This window comes from Boleophthalmus pectinirostris, unplaced genomic scaffold (genome assembly GCF_026225935.1).
Source record: "Boleophthalmus pectinirostris isolate CB_2022bp ecotype Guang Dong unplaced genomic scaffold, ASM2622593v1 HiC_scaffold_6, whole genome shotgun sequence".
Taxonomy (NCBI): Eukaryota; Metazoa; Chordata; class Actinopteri; order Gobiiformes; family Gobiidae; genus Boleophthalmus; species Boleophthalmus pectinirostris.
The window spans coordinates 1,298,508-1,320,165 of NW_026571447.1; the positions used below are offsets into that span (position 1 = coordinate 1,298,508).

At 40.2% G+C, this 21,658-nt stretch overlaps 2 protein-coding genes across 2 annotated transcripts in view; both read right to left on the bottom strand.

Annotated features, from left to right (window-relative positions):
* Nucleotides 1–814: 814 nt before the first annotated feature.
* On the bottom strand, nt 815–14,925 carry LOC129411792 (uncharacterized). The gene is made up of 15 exons (XM_055163832.1): nt 14,463–14,925; nt 12,994–13,105; nt 11,952–12,111; nt 11,364–11,556; nt 10,613–10,690; nt 9,109–9,177; nt 7,719–7,787; nt 7,143–7,214; nt 5,661–5,729; nt 5,191–5,292; nt 3,092–5,078; nt 2,937–2,993; nt 2,790–2,861; nt 2,153–2,221; nt 815–1,786 (listed from the first exon to the last, which is right to left on the bottom strand). The coding sequence occupies exons 2-11, from the start codon at nt 13,097–13,099 to the stop codon at nt 4,458–4,460; spliced, it is 1,539 nt and encodes a 512-aa protein (XP_055019807.1). The 5' UTR covers nt 13,100–13,105; nt 14,463–14,925; the 3' UTR covers nt 815–1,786; nt 2,153–2,221; nt 2,790–2,861; nt 2,937–2,993; nt 3,092–4,457.
* LOC129411715 (histone-lysine N-methyltransferase ASH1L-like) overlaps nt 13,812–21,658 on the bottom strand; it is a 15,128-nt gene continuing 7,281 nt past the window's right edge. Inside the window, exon 7 of the mRNA XM_055163333.1 lies at nt 13,812–14,180. Coding sequence (XP_055019308.1) covers nt 13,812–14,180 — 369 coding nt within the window. The remainder of the gene's footprint in view (nt 14,181–21,658) is intronic.

The following is a 21,658-nucleotide window of genomic DNA, read 5'->3' on the forward strand; positions in this document are numbered from 1 at the left end:
TCCAAACGATCAGGTCAAAGATGATAGAACACACACACACACACACACACACACACACACACACACACACACACACACACACACACACACACACACACACACACACACACACACACACACACACACACACACACACACACACACACACACACACACACACACACACACACACACACACACACACACACACACACACACACACACACACACACACACACACACACACACACACACACACACACACACACACACACACACACACACACACACACACACACACACACACACACACACACACACACACACACACACACACACACACACACACACACACACACACACACACACACACACACACACACACACACACACACACACACACACACACACACACACACACACACACACACACACACACACACACACACACACACACACACACACACACACACACACACACACACACACACACACACACACACACACACACACACACACACACACACACACACACACACACACACACACACACACACACACACACACACACACACACACACACACACACACACACACACACACACACACACACACACACACACACACACACACACACACACACACACACACACACACACACACACACTACACACACACACACACACACACACACACACACACACACACACACACACTACACACACACACACACACACACACACACACACACACACACACACACACACACATACACACACACTACTACACACACGCATTTATCACTAAGTGGGGACACCTGACAAATAGGTGTGTTCTGGGAACCACCCTTTCCCATCATGCTACAGACTTCAAAAAAATCAGGGATGTTAGTAAAAAAATATCAAATCAGCCCATCACCTTGAATTGTGTATACACTCACAACAATGCAACCTGACCTGACATAATCAGCATATGTGGGGACACCAATATATCGTTCAATTTGGGGACCTAATTTACATAGCACCTCCCACAATGACAAAACACCAGCACTCATGAGGACCGTATACTTCATGGGGACCAATCCAATTAGCATATACATACACACACACACACAGAAAGGTTATTGGGTAAGGTGGGGACACAGCATTTCCCTGATTTTGGACTTGGTCTATCAATGTTTGTATGGGAGTCACAGGCAGCTGGAGAAGTTGAATCTTACCATTTACACAGTACAACTGAGGCATTGGTGTTTGAGTGAGGTTATCTGCTGCAGACTCATTTTACAGCCCAACGCTGGTGGTTTAGCTCAACATGGAATAACTACTAGGTAATGCAATCTTTAAATGTAACCTTAAAACCTTTATTGCAACAACTTAAAGGTAATCTTAGTACTTTAACTGGTAAAGCAGACAGAACTAAAAGAATTGATGCAACTTCACTGCATTATATTCAACACTGCTTAAAGGCAGTAACAACAAAACAAAAAAAAGAGAAAAAAAACCTGTAATGTATAATACAGGTAAAAACAAAACAGCATTATTAACTGCACTGTGCTGCAACATGAAGGTCAGAAAATTTAAAATTGACAGCTAAAGCTTTCGTTTCAGCGCAGTAATTTTGTTCTTTACAAAATACTTTACGGCTCGCCAGTCACGGGTTTTGAGAACGTCTGGTTCCGCCTGTAGGCATTTTTCACAGTCTTGTTTTCCTGGGACACGTAGGGATTGGATGAATCCATCCAAATGCTTTTGGACTGCCTCTACCTCATTGTCCTCCCACTTCTTCTTCTGAGCTCTGCTTCCGTGTCCTGTTGAGCACAAATCAAAAAGTTTAATTCCACAAGCGAATCAAATATAGGCTGGTGTATCATACTAATCAAGACTTTCTGTTCAACTTCCATTAAAGGATAATTTCAGTGTGAAACAAATTCTGTGAAAAATTGCAAAATGATAACGAGATTGAGCATTTGGTAGGGATCAAAACTTCATTAAGTGCCTTTTGGAAGCATCAGTTAAAAGCAATCCAGTTTAGAATGCAACAGGTTAGCATAGTTTTAGTCCCCAACATACATTCAAACTCATCATGATGAAATATACCCCAGTTTTACACACTGGAATTCTCCTTTAATATTAAGACAGAACAGATGCCATTTAAATGTGTTTTCTTTACTTACCTGTTTGTTGTGACTTTTTGTTTTCTCGCTTGTCCGTGTCCAAGGTCTCCTTTCCACACAAATTAATATCTACAAAAAATGACAACAATAAAATCCATACATGCAGGAATCACATGAATCTGACAGGATCACTGAAAAGAAATGTATTAATGAGTAACTTCTTGTCTGACATCCATCATGCTTTGTCATTTACATGTAATATTGTTAAAGGCAGTAATCTTCTTAGAAATCTGAGAAAGGCCACATTTATTCCATTACAAAGTAGTACAAGGCAGTACATTATAATGTACAACCCCAAAACAGGAAATTCCCTGTACTACACAGGAAGAGAACGCTGTACTTTAAATAATCTGAAAATAATTAGCTAACAAAGTTAGAAAGCATGCAGAAGTGTAAATTAATCCACTAAATCATCTTTTGGCACCTTTTCAGAGCATAGTAAGGTCAACAAAATTATTTTAAACGTGTCATACAATTAACATTTCTAACCCATTAACTTGTGAAGTTGTGGAAACCAGTGCAACTATTTAAACATCTTATGGCCTTAACAGCAGACAGTGAGCCAACAAAAATCTATGCAATAAGATTTCCTTTACTACCTGCTGCAAATAGAACCAGTGATACTTTCTTTACATACCTGCTGATTGTGACTTTATGGATCTCTCCTTGTTGGTGTCAAGTTCATTGCAATGCAAATCCCCATCCTCTGCTAAAATAGTGATAACAATAAGCATCAAATATGTGTCAATTAAAATCTTATAGTGCAAGACAAAACTTTACGTACGCATCAGCTGTGACTCCATGTCCTCCTGAATTTCATCTTCAATGTCCTGGACTACCTCTATTTCACAACAGATACCAAAATAAATATAGTTAGAGACACATCATTCACATTAGAGACAAATCATTACAAGCATATTAAAGCACTTTTATACATACCATTTGGATCTATTTCGATCTCATCTAGATTCTTCCCCTTAAAGTCCACGAGCCTTCCTTGCTCCAATGACATCAGCACTTTGCTAATTTTAGCAAGCTGTAGTGTCCCTTCTGGGAGACGATAGTATTGGCGGTGGACATACAGGTCATGACCAAGAAAGTTTGCAAGCTGGTCCATTTCATTTTCATTCATATTAAGGACTGTAGACAATGTTGCTGCATGTTTCCTCAACTTTGTGGAGGAAATGGCACCAGGATTCTTTGCCCCACAAGCCTTTGGCAAAAACACCAATGCAACTGCCACGCTGATGGAACATTGAGGCTGGCCTGGCGAACAAATAAGGGTTTTCCTGTAGAACTCCACACGTCTGTCTTGTTTGGACAAGTAGCTCCAGTGCATCAACCATCTTTGGTGTTAGAAGGATGGGTACTTTACGTCCCCTTTTTCCTCTAGTCTCAATCCTCACAAAATGACGGCACAGCTTTTTCTCAGTCTCTGATAGAGCCCAATCTACATCTTCATGTGGCACTGATGTATCCCTTGAAAGAAAAGCAGAGAGTGGCATAGAGGAAACCTCACCTTCCCTTCTCCTGTTGAAAAGAATAACTTCAGCAAGACAAACCTTCGCCAGATATGACCAGTTTTCAGCTGAGGGCTTTGTGCTTAAGAATTCCATGTATTCTGAACCCTTCCTGTCCAGGTAGGAATGAAGAGCCTGTATATCCTCTGTGAATGGGAGGATCAGTGGAGCATTCCATTTTGCCTCACTAATATTCCTAAGTGCTGTTGAGGATATAAAAATCATTCCATCGAGCTGCATGTACTTTCTGGAAGTTAGTGGCTCTCTCAAGTGCTTCCTCATCTCCTGCCATTCTGGCATTGCTTTCCATCAGTTTGCCTAGTTTTGTGAGACTATGTCCAAGTTTAAGTGCAAGGGATCCAATTCTAAATTGTTCTTCGTCACTTTTGTAACCGCATGTTTTTTTAACAGCCTTAACAAGTGTGAGGTAGTTTTTGGCATCTATTAGGTCTTTAATTTCTTTCACAGGTGCAATCTGTCGGGCATTTACAAGAAGTCGGCCAAGTTCTCGCATTTTCTGCCTGATATACTCATGTCTCTTTATGTTAGAACCACACTTGTTCAAAAAGTGTTGTCCCAGTTGCAATATGGAAGGGTCGTTCTTAACTTCCCTTGTAATGTCATCTTGTGACATGTCACTAAGAAGCTTCCATAACTTTTTAGATATGTGTGAAGGATGTGGCTCCATATAGGCACAGATAGACTGAACCCGAGTCATTCCAGGTTTGACACAATGATTTGTAGGACGCAGTCGACAGATTCTTATGTGTCTCCATAACATCTTTCTAAAGAAGAGACCGTGGCAGTAAACACAATGCATGAAATCTTTGTGACCTGCATTTTTGCATGGTCTTTTTTCGAGGAACTAGTTCTCCTTCGCCAGTTTTTATCACTTCAGCATTATGAAGATAATTGCCTTTATTCCTGAGTGATTCCAAGTGGAGCTTCCTTTCATTTGATCCTTTTGGGAATTTTATTGCATAAGCTACGTCTTTCTCGTTTGAATGGACTCTTTCGAGGTGCCTTGCCATTTTCATGAAGGGTTTGAAGCAAAAGAGACAATATTGTCTTTTATCATATATTCTGGAACCATCACTTTTCTTTGTGACAACTGGAACAACCACAGAAGGTTTACTTGTTGACATCAAATCCTGGCCTTCAGCAACTTCTTCGTCCTCTTCATTTCCTTCTAAATTCAAAGTTGCTGGTGCTGGTACAAGACAGGAAGTAGTGCTGTCTGGACTCTGTACTTGGTTTGGAAGGGACTTCCTATTTTTTTTGGGTGTAGGTGTGCTGCTCAAGGTAAGAGAACTGCTACTTTCATCACAGGAGTCCGGAACATAATCATCACTGTTGTCTGGAGTCGATTCATACCAATCCTCATAGGGTGGAAGGGTTGACTTCATCTGAACAAAATACATGAAATTACATCAGCAATGCCATTAACACAATAATCCCAATATTTTTACTGTATATGTTTTAGACAGTGTCACTCTCTTTGGGAAATAAGCTACTCACAAACAAGCTTTTGGTTCTTTGCAGTCTTGGTACACAAGCACTGTCGTCATCATCAGATGATTCAGAATGATCTGGTGTAGACTTGTATGCATTTTCATTGGCCTATGTAACAAAAAGGAGAATGCATTAGATCCTAATTGTCTTCATTGACTACATTAAACATCTAAATCATTAGTCTAGAAAAAAAATAAAATAAAAAAAATAAAAAATAAAAAACAAATGACTGACCGAACACCCTTGACAACATGACACATAGAAGAAAGCTGATGTAGCGTAAACATTATATATTTAAAAAAAAAAAAAAAAAGACCCTATATGCACTTCACATCCAGTTCCAGTTTGAAGAAGGCTGAGGTAGTGTAAAACCATGGTACATATTACCAACCATGGCGACAATGTTTGTTACCAATGTTTTACTGGCTTTACAGGTCAGTTCTACTGTACAGTACTATTTCTGTAACTGCAAATACCTGAGTGGCACATGTTTGGATGCTGCTGGTAAATGGCACATTTTCCAGGCTGCAAGTGGCATCCTCACTCTGCACAAGAAGAGAAAAACGTGCACAAAGTGTAAACATGTATCTGATAGATAAACATTCAATCATAACATCCTTCTGGACACATTCAACTTGCATCAATGTTTTCAGTTAAATATGAGTCGTGGGGACCAGGAGAAACAATTCATGAAGGCATGACATACACTTTACCTCAATAGGAGAGAGTTTAAAGAAAGACGAGGTACCATGTATAACATCAATTTTGGGGACCAAGGGATACCATTCAATCTGCATTATTTCTAAAGATAAAGGGAAGTATATTCATCGACTGCACTGCATTTTTTCATTTTACCACCAAAAATTGTATAAGCCATTTTGATGTCTGTTTATTTAAGCCTAGTGGCATAAATTGTATTTTAATGTATGTAATACCATTACAGGCAGTGTGCTTCACAATACAATTTCCATACCAAGCAAATGCTGATTTTGTTATCTGTTTATATTTGGATGTCACTCGTTGCAGAAGGCACACTACTTCGGCTCTGACCAGTTTCATTGGGCTTTCCAAGGGGAAGAAAGAATATATTTGAAGTGTATAAACATTTTAAAATCACCAAAAAATTGGCTCTCAAAATTTAAAATGTAATAACTGTAAGAGGGAGTGGCCACGGTGCCCAGAGTAACACACAGACAAAAGGCAATTGAAGCTTGTTCTACTGATATATTTGACATTTGTTGTCCTAACAACATGAAACTTGGCACTGTACTCACTCGTGCCATTAGCAAGACACCTACCAAATTTGAGTTCAGTGGAACAAATGGTTCGAGAGTTGTGCAGAGTGACATACAGAGTGGTACACAGACAGATGTTGCTTTTATAGATACTTATTATTAGGGATGTGAATATGGCAAAAAACACTATTCGAAAATCAATGACAGCTATTCAAATATTATTCGAAAATCGAATCTATCTAATGCCGCGCGATAAGTTTTCTTCTTCTGTTATTCCGGAGCAGCCTCTACACTCGGCCTAGTCTACCGCGCCTACAGGGAGTTTTACAGTCTGTTACACCACCTTCTGGCCTAATGCCGTACATGAAATATTGGTTAGGAAACGTTTTTATTCGAAATTACTATTCGATATTCGAACGTATGACAAATATTCAACTATTCGAAAATCATGTCTCATCCCCACTTATTATACAGCTGAACAACTGAACCAGGAATAATGGCAGTCGTTAAGACTTGGTTAACAATCGGTCTTAGTGAGTTAGGAGACTTCTGGACTTCTTTGGGACACTAAAATGTCAATTACATGGATTCAAAAATAAATAGAAGTCCTGAAGTTAAGACTGACATGCCTGTTATTTTCAGTAGTTCCACCTAAATTCACCAGCTAGAAGCTAGTTTTAGCCTTAAGATGCTTTGTGAATATAGGCCCAGATATTACATTACCTGATTGTCACATGTTGGGATGTCACTAGTAGCAGAAGGCTCAGTATTCAGGCTGTTTCCGGCTCCATCATGCTACACATGAAGACAGAGAAATGTGTGTGAAGAATAAACATTTTGCACTAAACAAATGCATTCAGCCCTCAAAGTACATGCTCAAACATGAATGCAAAAAATTTCTTTAAAAAACAAGCGATGTACACTTGTTTACTTTTTAGTGTGGTCAATTATTAAGCATAATCCTTGCAAGATGCCTCAGTGACGATAATATGCACTTTACAAAGTAATGGCAACACTTTCTACGAAGCTTGTATTCACAACAGTATAAACATAATCATAAAGACTTCATTCATAATGAATGTAAAGTATTCATAACAATTTATACATACTCATGACTATACTCCTAAGGCATTATATGCTATATCATAAGCCCTACTAACCGTGAGTAGGCCACAGGTTTGGAAAAAAATTGGGTGCGAGCAGTGAGCACATGGAGCAGAAGCTTGTCAAAAAGACCGGTGCAAAATCCAGAATATGAAATCCATGGCTGTCAAACATGGAAAAGAGTGATTATGTTACCTGAGTGGCAGGAGTTGGACATTCGCTGGTAGAAGGCACATTTTCAAGGCTGCAAGTAGCATCATCACCCTTGAAAAGAAAGAAAGACAAGTGCATTAAGTTTTAACATGTACCTCATAAACAGACTGTCGGCCATTACCACCTTCTAAACACTTTAACCTTGCACCTAGATATGAATCTTTTTTTAGTTTTTCCAAGTGAACATGAGGTTTGGGGGGGGGGGGGGCAATAATCCGTGAAGACCCTACACTCCCCTGACTTCAATATGATAATTAAAAGCATAGTTATGGGGGCTAAGTGAAATAATTCTTTGAAGCACTACACACATACACACTCAACTTAAATATGACAATTCATAACAAGCTGAAGTAGAATAAAACATCTGTTATGGAGACCAACTGAAAGAGTCCTACACACACACTTATGGGGACCAACTGCAGGAATCTGAAGCAGTCCTGCACACACTCGACATTAATACATACAAGAATAAAACATCTGTTGTGGGGACCAACTGAAAGAGTCCTACACACACACAGTTATGGGGACCAACTGCAGGAATCTGAAGCAGTCCTGCACACACTCCACATTAATACATACAAGAATAAAACATCAGTTGTGGGGACCAACCGATAGAGGGCAAAGAGGCCCAGCATACACCAAGATGTAATAGGATTGTAAGACGCAAGCTGATCTCCAATAATACATCAGTTTGGGGGACAAGTGAAAGTAAAGATAGCATAGATTGTAAGACAAAATGTGAGAAAATTTAGGCTAGAAAGTACACCAATAGCTAGTGTTACGTAGGCTAGATAAGTAATGCTCACAGACACACAAACAACCTCTCTAGTGAGAGTGTTAGAATGGGTTCTCCCTGTGTTACCTTCTCTCAAACTATGATGCAGTAAAAGTAGCATGTAATTCAAATTAGCAGCTAAGTATCTAGTTAGCAATAGCTACCTACATTTCTAAGAGCTAGGTTACAGTAAGCAGTACAGAAGCCATTTTAACAAACTCAACATAAGGTGTAAGCACCAGTGCTGTAACTGTAGCCCTAGCCTTTGATGCAGACTTGTTATCAAGGCAATAGTTCCAGGTTTATACCCATTTTAAGCCTAACTCAGTCCAGTATAAGCAACTCCATAGATTAATCTTAAGTGATTGACTGCTAAATAAGTGAATAATAGAGATGTGATTCTGTGCTAATCTCAGAGGGAAACCTGTTAGGGGTTAGTGAACACAAATTGAATAAAAAGCAAAAACAATAAGGAAATTAATGGCTGTCAAACATGTCAAAAATTTAATTAAATCATTACAAATTAATGTGTCAAATGAATGCCAAATTCTGCTTCACAATACGATTCCCAGAACAGGTAAGGAGTGATTATGTTACCTGAGTGGCAGGAGTTGGACATTCGCTGGTAGAAGGCACATTTTCAAGGCTGCAAGTAGCATCATCACCCTTGAAAAGAAAAGACAAGTGCATTAAGTTTTAACATGTACCTCATAAACAGACTGTCGGCCATTACCACCTTCTAAACACTTTAACCTTGCACCTAGATATGCATCTTTTTTTAGTTTTTCCAAGTTAACCTGAGGTTTGAGGGGGGGGGCAATCCGTGAAGACCCCACACTCCCCTGACTTCAATATGATAATTAAAAGCATGTTTAAGAAAATAAAACATTAGTTGTGGGGGCTAAGTGAAATAATTCTTTGAAGCACTACACACATACACACTCAACTTAAATATGACAATTCATAACAAGCTGAAGTAGGAGACCAACTGAAAGAGTCCTACACACACACACTTATGGGGACCAACCGCAGGAATCTGAAGCAGTCCTGCACACACTCGACATTAATACATACAAGAATAAAACATCTGTTGTGGGGACCAACTGAAAGAGTCCTACACACACAGTTATGGGGACCAACTGCAGGAATCTGAAGCAGTCCTGCACACACTCCACATTAATACATACAAGAATAAAACATCAGTTGTGGGGACCAACCGATAGAGGTCAAAGAGGCCCAGCATACACCAAGATGTAATAGGATTGTAAGACGCAAGCTGATCTCCAATAAAACATCAGTTTATGGACTCACTGAAAGTCCTACACACACACACAGAGTGGGGACCAACTGAAGTAATCTGAAACAGTTCTGCACACACTCGACATTAATACAACAGAAGTAAACTGAGGTAGGATAGAACATCAGTTGTGAGGATCATCTGATAAAGGTCAAAAAGGCCCAGCATACACTTAGCTTTAAAAGGACCGTAAGACACAAGCTGATCTCCAAGAAAGCATCGGTTTGGGGACAAGTGAAAGCAAAGATAGCATAGAATGTAAGACAAAATGTAAGAAAATTTAGGCTAAACAACCTCTCTAGTGAGAGTGTTAGAATGGGTTCTCCCTGTGTTACCTTCTCTCTCTCTCCAACTATGATGCAGTAAAAGTAGCATGTAATTCAAATTAGCAGCTAAGTATCTAGTTAGCAATAGCAACCTACAGCTCTAAGAGCTAGGGTACAGTAAGCAGAACAAAAACCATAGCAACTAACTCAACATAAGGTGTAAGCACCAGCGCTGTAACTGTGGCCCTAGCCTCTAATGTATGCTTGTAGTTAGGAAATAGTTCCACATTTGGCCACATTGAAACCTAACCCAGTCCTGTGTAAAAGCCTCCCTAGATTAAGCTTCAGTGAGTATTAGCCACATAAGTGGCTAAGACTGATAGGCCAAAATATATTTTCTGTAGGTGATACAGTAGGAAAGAACCTTATGTTACTGATCTTTAAAATGTGTGAAGTGACTGGAAAGATTCAGGTGTTGTGGCCCTATCAGCATTGTCAGGGCACTGCATTGGTATAAGCAATAATTAAGAATGCATACCTTCTCCTGCACTTTTGAATTGGCTCCTCCCTCAGGTTTCATTGAGGTGCTTGCTTGCAAGTTGCACTTCTTGGAAGACTGTGGGAAGGCAGCATAAAACAAGATTTAACCGTAGAACTCATTTTATTCATTCATTCTTAGTCATTTTCTTATATACTCCCTTTTTTTGATGCTGCCTTTTACAAACTAATTGCAGCAATGTTACTGTAGCTCTCACAACTAGGAAAAAAAAAAAAAGTATTTTTGTACGCATTATGCACTTTTGTGTTGTAAATTCTAAGGGTGAGGCCTCTGAATTCAGAATATATTGGGGAGTAATATTTAAATTACATTCATTTTCAGGCTCATATTATCATCAGCTGCTCATTCTTAAAGCAACACAATGCAACATTTGCATGTTTTGTAAATCTCGTGAGCCCTGTAGTAAATGGATTTCTTGCACAAATTTGTGCTGGTTTTGATATTTATTTGATAAATGAAGAGCTTTATGTCCTATATTTTTTTCTGACTGAGTCGCTTTCTCAGATGTACTGTATAGTATTTGTAAGCAAAAAACTGCATCGCTTTTTCACGTGGTCTGTTTTTCACAGGTCTAAAGCACTGCTTGTATGCATGTTCAATAACTGCCCTTGTATGGAGTCAAACTGCAACAATTACACTGTTATCTAGGATCAGAAATCATTGTAAGCCATTATTATAACTAATAAGGTTATTATTTTAAACAGAAATTGTTAATGCTGCTAAATCTCACCTCATTTCTCCAAGGCCAGTCTGTCCCACCATAATCATAAGTGATCTCTTCTCCTTGGCCGATGTCACGGAGGGCAAACAAACAGAGATGTGGTTTACCATCAGCCTCAATTAACTTCATGCGGCAATTAGGAGTCTTATGGTCATCATTCACCAATCTCCCAAGAGTGTTGTCTTCTAATGTTGCATCAATGCTGGAAAATGCCTTAAAATTAACAAGAGCACTGCAAAATACAGATTTTTTTTTTGAAGGAACACTCAATTTTTTGGGGAAATAAACTCTAAGGGAGTTAGAAAATGAGCCTAACAGTTGAGTTTTACTGTTTTTTATCCATTCAGCCAATCTCCGGATCTGGCAGGAAGACCTCTTGAACTGCCAGTTTGACTTTAGCCAGAGAGTGTTGAGGCAAGATCTTTGCTTTAGCTATTATCTAGTAGCATGCTAACTGGTCTAACCCAGCTACTGCCAGACCTGGAGATTGGTTGAATGAATTACAACATGGTGAAACTCAACTGTTTAACTCTAAAGGATTTGGAAAGTGAGCCTTTTTGAGTGTTCCTTTCATCATAGAAATTGCTGAAAACCTACCACCACCATTTGCGTTTCCATTTAAAGTCAAACATAAAGGCACAGTCTTTATGGTAAATTCTTCGCCTGTGCTCAGCTTCTGCTGCATCAATGACCACTCCTCTGTATTCTACCACAAACTCACCCTGCTGGAATGGTGCTAAGGTAAAGACACCACGGCCTGAAAAACAGAATGTGGGTCAGAAATTTACAAAATGCTACATCAGCATATATGAGTATATAAACTCCCACATAGCACTGCTAGCACAGGCTACACACTCATAGCAAGAGAATAAACATGTTACAATCTTTAAAAAAAAAATTCATTACTTAAAGTAGGGCTTTCAGACTGGAACCCCAGTATGCTTGTATTGTGTGAATGGGTGGGGGAATACAACAGTTCAGTGGTTAAACTACAGTTACATGAAATTAACTTTCTCACCTACCTGCCAATGCCATGTAAGATGTGCATACTTACCGACCAAAATATATTTTTACTGACAAATATGTTTTATGTACTTTTTTTTTAAAATGACAATTTATCAGTGCACATTAGAAATAATTGCAAATCTTAAAGGAATACGCCACCCCTAGGGGAAATTTTGTCTGTCCCTGCAGTCCCTAGAGTTGGAAAAGAAAGCAAAAGCATTTTCCAACAGACCCAGCTGTGTGGTGTCTTTGCACCTTTCAGCGCTGCTTTACCTGTCCTTTGCCTGTGCTTCCGCAGAATATAGTCCCCCATCTAAATGCCACTTGGTCAATTTCTTCCTGTTAATTTGCATTGTCATTTGTACTCAATCTGAATGCACAGGTTGCGCTCACTTTATTCTGCAAGCTAAATAACTCAACAAAACCAGTTCAGAAGTACTTGCACAAATAAATTACTGTAGTCTGTTAACTTGAATATGACACCGTCTGCTTTCAGAAAGTTTGTTTAAAAAAATAGTGCCTGTGGAGTCATACGTAGATAACAAGACACAACAGAGCATCGTGTATAGCGTTCGGAGCTGTTACCAAACATTTCTATGTTTTCCTGCTGTTTCCAGTTCAACAGATAACATACCTTTTTGAGGACTGATGTATTTCACGTCCAGCATTTGAGTCTTGTCCCTGGCATTGGCTGCATGATCACATGCATCATGCATGGGATTGAGTCGATGTCGTCGCATGTTAGTCTGTAAATGCAAACATGAATATAAACGATTTTTTGTATCATGCCAGTTAAGCACCACGTTTGTAAATGCTAGCTCATTATGCTAGGTTGCTCATGTGTAGGGTTGCCAACTCCCTGAAAAATAAGTAAGTTACACCTCATTGGCAGGGCCAGTGTCCTGTCGATTTGAGCTACATAGCGCTACTTACTACACATGCGCACCCACCCAAGCGCTGTTCTAGTTTAAATGCTGTCAAGTTGAGCTCCCAAGGCAGAAGTGGAGTAACAAGTCACATTTTAAAAGTCTTTTGGTTTTGTTGTATGTTTTGATCAGTTACATGTGTAAGCATGGACATGTGCATGTTAGATTTGTGGCAGAATACCTACGTTAGGCTGCCGATAGCTCATTTCGCCGGGGCAGCCCATTTCGACAGAACACTGTAAAGCACTGTCAGTGCCACGCTGCTTTGTTGCAGAGGGGAACTCTCAGGGTCTTCAAGGTTTTCAGTGAAGGCCCAAGAAAAAAATATTGAAATATTTTTTTTACTACTAATATATTTTTTCAATATATTATATTCAGTGAGTAATAAACATGAAACTAGTAATAATTTCTAGATCATGGTTATAAACTTGGACTAATATTTCTTGGGAAACAAAGGGTTAATGTAAGGGGATGGAAATGGACCAATCACAATTTTTCTTCCAATGGTATCTGGGTAAATCAGTGACTATTTGGACGCCTCGGGGGCGTCTGAAAGAAAAAAGAAAGACTCGAGTCCCGCGGGATTCGGAGCTCGGCCCGGCCGCGGGACTCGCGGGACTCGCGGGGCTCGGAGCTCGGCCCGGCCGCGGGACTCGCGGGGCTCGGAGCTCGCCCGGCCGCGGGACTCGCGGGCTCGGAGCTCGGCCCGGCCGCGGGACTCGCGGGGCTCGGAGCTCGGCCCGGCCGCGGCTCGCGGGGCTCGGCCGGCCGCGGGACTCGCGGGGCTCGGCTCGGCCGGCCGCGGGACTCGCGGGGCTCGGCTCGGCCGCGGGGCTCGCGGGGCTCCGCTCGGCCGTGAGGCTCGGAGCTCACGGGGCTCCACCGGAACTCGGAGCTACAACAAGCCGTCTTTGCACACGAGCTACCTAGCATAATGCGCTAGCAACTACAAACGTGGTGCTAGTTTAGTTAGGAATTCCTACTTACAACCAGTATTACACGAGGCTAAGTCTTAGTTAAAAACAAAGGCAATATGTAGTAAAATTTCCCTTTTGTAAAACCTGCTACAAAATGATGCAGTGCTTACTTATGACCCTGAACATTAACACTTACAAGCATGCATTCTTATTGAACAAACTAACGTTAACATTTACTCTTATAACATAATGATACTTACCTTTAATCCGTGAAGTTGGTCGACGCTGTCTCAGGTGCATGCAGACATCAAAGTTCCCAACATGGCGGCTGTACTTCCGGAAAATCTACTCATTTGCATGTTTTGTTTTCTTGGATCTGATTGGTCGATGTCTCGGATGTGTGTGTGTGTAAGAGAGACATGCAGTTACACTGGTTGGCCATAGGTGGCGATACTGAGCACCCCCAAAATACACACATAACACACTTTTTCGAAATTTCATGACTTTTAGGACAACCTAAATTTTTGTATTGAGACAGTTTATAATGGGGTCCTAGGCTCATCTATAGCAAAAACATGATGGGGACCGAGTGTGTGTCCCCACCTGTCAAACGGTCCCCACCGCGTGAGTCCTTTCTCCGGTCAAAGTCCCCACTTTGTGATAAAGGCAAGTACACACACACACACACACACACACACACACACACACACAGACACACACACACACACACACACACACACACACACACACACACACACACACACACACACACACACACACACACAGACACACACACACACACACACACACACACACACACACACACGACACACACACACACACACACGACACACACACACACACACACGACACACACACACACACACACACACACACACACACACACACACGACACACACACACACACAGACACACACACACACACACACACACACACACACAGACACACACACACACACACACAGACACACACACACACAGACACACACACACACACACACACACACACACACACACACACACACACACACACAGACACACACACACACACACACACACACACAGACACACACACACACACACACACACACACACAGACACACACACACACACACACGCACGCACGCGCACACACAGACACACACACACATACACAGACACACACACACAGGAAGTGCACCTGAAACTGCTTCACACTTGTTTCAATCGTCTGACCTCCATGACTTAAGACATGATCAGACTATTCACCTACAAAACAAAAGCAGCACTGTGTAACATGTGCTCAGGCACCTGCTTGTCTCCATGGAGATAGATAACTTTTATGCCATACTATGGAACATTTCAGGCAAAGTGTGTGTATAAGGAAGTGACGTCAGCCAAAATGTTCAGCTCCAGTCAAAGCAGCAGTTATGAAGAGAGGTGCAACACAAAGTGAATTGGAGCCAGAGTCGATGGAGCTGGAAGCACACCCATGCTCACTTCCTATTTGGAAAGTACTGGCTAGCAGGTTAGCTCTGTCCAATCATATATACAGTCTGTATTTATAAGTTTTTCTTTGGAGCAATAAAAACAAATGTTTGTTTTAATGTCAGTATATTTTGTACATGTTACACAGAGCAGAGGGGCTGTAATAACAAACAAATGTAATCAGAATAATGATTTTAGAAAACAAATGATTAGATTTGAAGAATCATACTTCAAATGTAAAGTGATGGCAGTGGTGAGTTAGTGAGTTAGTGTCCAGATGCACAGAGAGCAGCTCGTGTCCTTTGGATATGGAGAACAGAGCTACTGAAATTCCATAAGGGATTCATCAATAACACTGATTTAGTTAGTTTAGTCATTTCGCAGAGTTATTCTACATGTTAATCTACATGTTAATTCTTGCATTAACTACAAGAAGTCTCAACTTTTTTTTTTTTTTACCGATACCAACATGCTGCTGTGTCCAGTAACCATTATCTGCTGATACACCCACAGCAAACCCCTCACATTTCTGTTAAGAGTCACATATTATTTATTCACTTTTGAACAAATAATAACAAAACCAATGCAGCTTTTTCAATACCAATATCAATACTTAGGTTTTAAGTATCTACCCGATATTAACCGACAATAGGGCAGAGACTTAAAGTATAAAGTATGAAAATATTTGTCCAGTAAAATGTCTAATTATACCAGTTTATCGACCAAAATGGAATATCGACTGAACTGATATCAACTGAACCAATATTCCATCTACCAACATTTTGAAAATAACAGCGTTGATATCTGATACCAGTGTCATATCGGTGCATTCCTAATTTGTGCAGGATCTTTGTTGTAGATTGTGTAACTGTCGCACTGTCATATTTCTAGCCTCATGTCTCTTCTTTTTCCATAGCTTCTCATGAGTCTGTTCAAAAAGACAAATCTGATCTGAGGACAAACTATAATGACACATGGACACAAACTATAAAAAATATCGTCAAATATCTGCAAAATGTTGTGTACTGATGGCTGAGAAAAAACTCTACACTACACTATACTTGACACCAATATCGCACACTGCAAATTTCTCTGATCTGGCTAAGATTTTAAAAACTTATATCAGGTTATTCATCTTGTTTTCAGATTTATTGTCTACTCACTAGTTCTGAGATGCTTCATTCTAGTCTAGAGGAAGTTTATTTTAAGATAACTTGTCAAATACAATTATCTGACCATGTAACAAGATAACTTCATTACATTTATGTCATTTTCTGATTGATTTAAGTGTTTATATCTTAAGCTTTTTTGCAGTGGAACCGATTTTATGTGTTTGTTTGTTTTGTTTTTTTCATGGTCGATGCCGATACTGATCATTTAGAATTCAGAGCGACCAATGGTTGATAAGCTCTGTCGTAATTTTTGGTCCAATTTTGATTATTTTCCCCACGCTACGTTAACTCACCCATAGCCTCCTTTTTGCCACATCCTATAAAAGAGCTGCGCAATCATGTTTTGTGCTCTTATTTCTTTGCGCTCAAGTGTTCAAATAAAGCTCTATGTGGGTTCTTTAGGCAGGTGATCATTTAAAAGAAAATCTCGGCCTGTGCTGAAGATTTAAGACTGACAGACGATACCCTTAAAAGTACAAATAAGGGTCTGATATATCTGCCAACCAGTCTCGAGTTGAAACGTCTGATCCAAGCCCTTTTAAAGATCTGAGAGTGGGATTGCGCTGCTGGAACTCCCCGGGCTCCTCTCCCGTCTCCTGCTCAGGATCACAGGCCCACCTCACATCTCCAGGACTCCCTCTGCCGCAGCTCCTTCCAACTCATCTGAAGGAGCGGCCGACGGACAAGACCGACTGGTTCAACACCCGCCAAACCTGAACAGCTACCAGGTGCTGTCTCTCTTTTAGGTGCACAATAGAAGATTGCAGGTGGAGGCGCTCGGGTGGTGCTCCTGATACTAGACATAACAAAGCCCACGGAGAGGAGAGAGTTACTGTGTTACTTGGGGCAAACTGGAAACTGCCAAGCAAGTTTAGAGACTTAAAAGACAATGGACAAGCCTTAAGGGACTGCTACATTTACCATGTGAAAGTTCAAGAGATTGTAGAGACGGCTCAAACAGGCGTGGATGGTTTAATTCAGGTTATTAGAGACTAGTGTTAGGAATGTCATCAACATTCCCTGGAAGGTGTGATGCTAACTGTAGGCATGTTCTGTCTGAGCCTTTGTTAGAAGTTAATGTGGGATTTACTTGAACACAATCTGAACAAAAGGAGATGACTTAGTTAGAACTACAACAGGTGATCTGATACATGCCAAACAAGTCCATCTCAAATATCATTACAGTCACAAGCTTCCTAGTATTAGATGACAGTTTTTCAGTCAGCATTTGTATTTGTATTTGTATTTGTATTTGTATTTGTATTTATTTATTAAAGCAGGGGTGTCCAGACTTTTTTTCATCAAGGGCCACATATCTAAACACAGATGAAGCAGAGGGCTGATCGAGGGTCATAGACTGGTGCTCAATACAGAGAATAATTGAAATCTGTGCAGGTTTAACACGTTAGAATGAGCCATCAGTGTTTATTCATGCTAAGATCCTTACAATCACACACTAAATATGAAATATTAGTTTTATCAATGTAGATTTTCAAAGTAGTAGTGGAGTAAAAAATGTTTTTTTAATTGATGCAAGGTCATTTGGGCCAATTCACCTAGAAGTTGGAGGGCCAAGAAAAATTTGTCTGAGGGCCACATTTGGCCCCCGGGCCATAGTTTGGACATGCCTGTATTAAAGATAAGATAAGATAAGATATGCCTTTATTAGTCCCACAGTGGGGAAATTCCAGTGTTGTAACACACAATTCAAGAACAGCAGGAAAATGCTAACATACAATAAAACAAGATAATAGAGAATGGCTTAAAAATAGACTCTAATGTAACACACTGTTTCGGTGGAGCAAAAATATAAAATAACAAAAAAAATATTATGTACAATAAAAGTAACAGTGCAACATATGAACGGAATAAATCTCAGTAAAGTGACTTCAGTATATTATAATATTATTTACAGTAAAGGGACAGTGCAAATTAAAACACAAGATAATGCAAGAGAAAAAATGTACTTGCAAAAATGCAGCCAAAGCTCATTTACCTCCTTAGTCCCCTCCTGGACCAAGGCCACAGCACCCACACACTTCACAAAACAACACCCGTCATACACTGTAAAACACACTCATACTACATGAGTATTAACGGGACAGTTCGGAATTTTGGACATAGGGCCTCATTTCCTCATGAGTCAGAGTGTTGGAGACGTGTGGAGACACTTTTTAAAAAATATTCCATCCAGTCCTTGTATTTGCAGAGGTCGCTGGTGCTAGACTAGTGCATGTCAATGGTCATAGTTCTCCTGCCACTAAAAACAGTCTTACCCACTCCACAAAACACCCAAAACAAATCTATTATTACACCAGACTGTCCATGTGAATGTCTGTGTTGATAGAATAATTTAGAAGTAAAACCAACCTTGCATTTGAAGGATGTGAAGGTGTGCGCAGCAGCAGTGAGTTGTTCTTCCAGATAGAAAGCTCAGTAGCGGCGGACTGATATATGAGAAAATAGTCCCTCAACATGCAACGATTCATGTGATACAAGGTTAGTTTTATCTCAAACATTATTCTATCAACACAGACATTCACGTGGATTAAAATCCACCTGTAATGACTAAACCATCAAAGTGCATACAACTGAAAGCATCTCAGTAAAATCATCAGGAGGAGGTTTGTATATGACGATGTAGAGTCTGGACGGTGATTGTTTTAGCTCCATTTGGAAGGAAACATACTCAAATGATGAAAACACCCCAAATGACAACCTGTGTGTAACCAAATGATCTCTAAAAAAAGCACACACTCCTCCACCCTTTTTATTTGCTCGTGTTTTTTTGAAGTTGGGAGGGGTTGATTCCACTAGCACTGCATGACCTGTGTTTTTGTCAAGCCATGTTTCAGTTAAAAACATAAAGTCAAGATTAAAAGAAGAAATAAAATCATGAATTAGAAATGATTTGTTACATAAAGATCTGACATTGAGCACAGCAAGTTTCTGATTAGTTTCAGTAGGACTGGGTGTCATCTTCTTACAGAGAATAAAGTGAATGTTTGGTGAATTTTATCAAGGGGAAAGACGTTATTGTCCTTCTTCCTACTGGATTTGGGAAAAGCTTAATATACCAGTTAGCCCCGTTAGTGGAACATTACATACATCACAACCAAATAGGAGTGATTGGTTAAATGATAAAAAGTACCCACGTACTTTCGAGTGAACAAATTGTAATGCTGCAAAGTCATACGGTTTCAATGAAGTGAAAGCGGCTGATGAATCAGGCTGGGACAAATCAGTGGTTTTGTATAAAATCTGCTGGGACAGGGGACACATAATTCAAAACTGGGACTGTCCCGGTTAAACAGGGACGTCTGCCCTAGTAAATTCACAAATGTTGAACCTGATCATTTCTATTACTGACTACATCAGGGGTGTCAAACATACGGCCTGGGGGCTGGATCTGGCCCTCCAAGACTTTTAATCTGGCCCTTGGTTGATTTTCTACTAAAATATATTAATAATATTTTCTATTAAAATCTTGTTAATTTTCTGTGGTGTTTATCACAGAGCAGCACAAATGAAGACTTGTCTCTTTCCAAACGCTCTTAAAGGACGATCGTTTTGACTGTTGACCGTGACACCCTCATCAGAAAAATGTCCAACATGAGAAAAGTGGAGCCGAGTGCAGGATTTTACAAGAAAAATTGACTTATTCCTGTTTACATACAAGTTCATGTTAAAACATTGTGTTGAAATTGTATTTTTCTCAAAGTTTTTGTAAAAGAAAGAGTTCATCAATTCATAAATTTTTGTAATAGATTTGTGTTTCTCTGCACAAATATTTGAACTTATTGTTATTTTTGGGGTTTATATGACATGAGTTTTCTGATCCGGACCCTTTGGGATCAAAGTCGGTTGGATACGACCCCGGACCAAAATGAGTGACCCCTGGACTAGATCTTATTACTCACTGTATTACAACAAAAATCTACATTTTACTGCTCCTAATCTGTATTAAACATAAGTGGACATGAGTGAATGTCATCTGAAAAATAAAAACAGAAATGGTCCAGATGATCAGAACTGCACTTGAAACTGAAAAAAACACTTCTTCTTTTTTGAGTGATCACTTCCTGCCTGTGCTCTCTGTCTGTGCACTCCCACACTTCACACGTTGGAGCGGCTGAGGTGAGCTTTGCTACGCTCTCACTGATAACATCAGCCTGCGCCGCGACAAAAGAGGAAGTGCTCTAACCTACCATATACACACAGACACACACACACACACACACACACACACACACAGACTGCATCATACTTTCCTATGCCGCTCACGTCAGCTCAGCTCCTGATGCTGGCTCCACGCATGAATGAAATAATGATAATGTGTCCGCGTAAACGGCCCGCGCTAACGTGAGGCAGTGAGTTAGCCGCATGTGCAAATGGAACGGATGACCTTTGACCCGCAGGTAGACAATGAGAGCAAACAGAGCGGAGGACGGTGAGAGAAATGTGTGTGTGTTGACATGCTGACCCTGGTGTGAGCACATGCGCCGCACTGTTAGTCACTTTGGTATTTTACACAATACAAAAGCTCGCTGGCCGTGTTATCTTGAAGCCGTTTAAGGTCACAAGTTGAACCGGAAAGCAAGACATACCCAGTGTGTTTTAGTAGTAGTAGTTTAGTCGGTCATTTCGCAGCACTGCAAAACAAAACAAAACAAAACATAGACTACAATCCCATAGATCAGGACTGAAAGGGTTTAGGGTGAAGTAAAAAGTACTTATAACACCTAATCCCAAATTGTTTCTTACACAGATGTGATTTATAAGGCACTCGGGTTGTC

Excerpts from the sequence above, each read along its gene's own strand:
- LOC129411792 (XM_055163832.1), bottom strand. The coding sequence starts at position 13,099 with ATGCGACGACATCGACTCAATCCCATGCATGATGCATGTGATCATGCA. Across the intron at positions 12,112-12,993 it reads ATACATCAGTCCTCAAAAAG|GCCGTGGTGTCTTTACCTTA; the intron begins GTATGTTATCTG and ends TCTGTTTTTCAG. Across the intron at positions 5,079-5,190 it reads AAAGAACCAAAAGCTTGTTT|ATGAAGTCAACCCTTCCACC; the intron begins GTGAGTAGCTTA and ends TATTTTGTTCAG.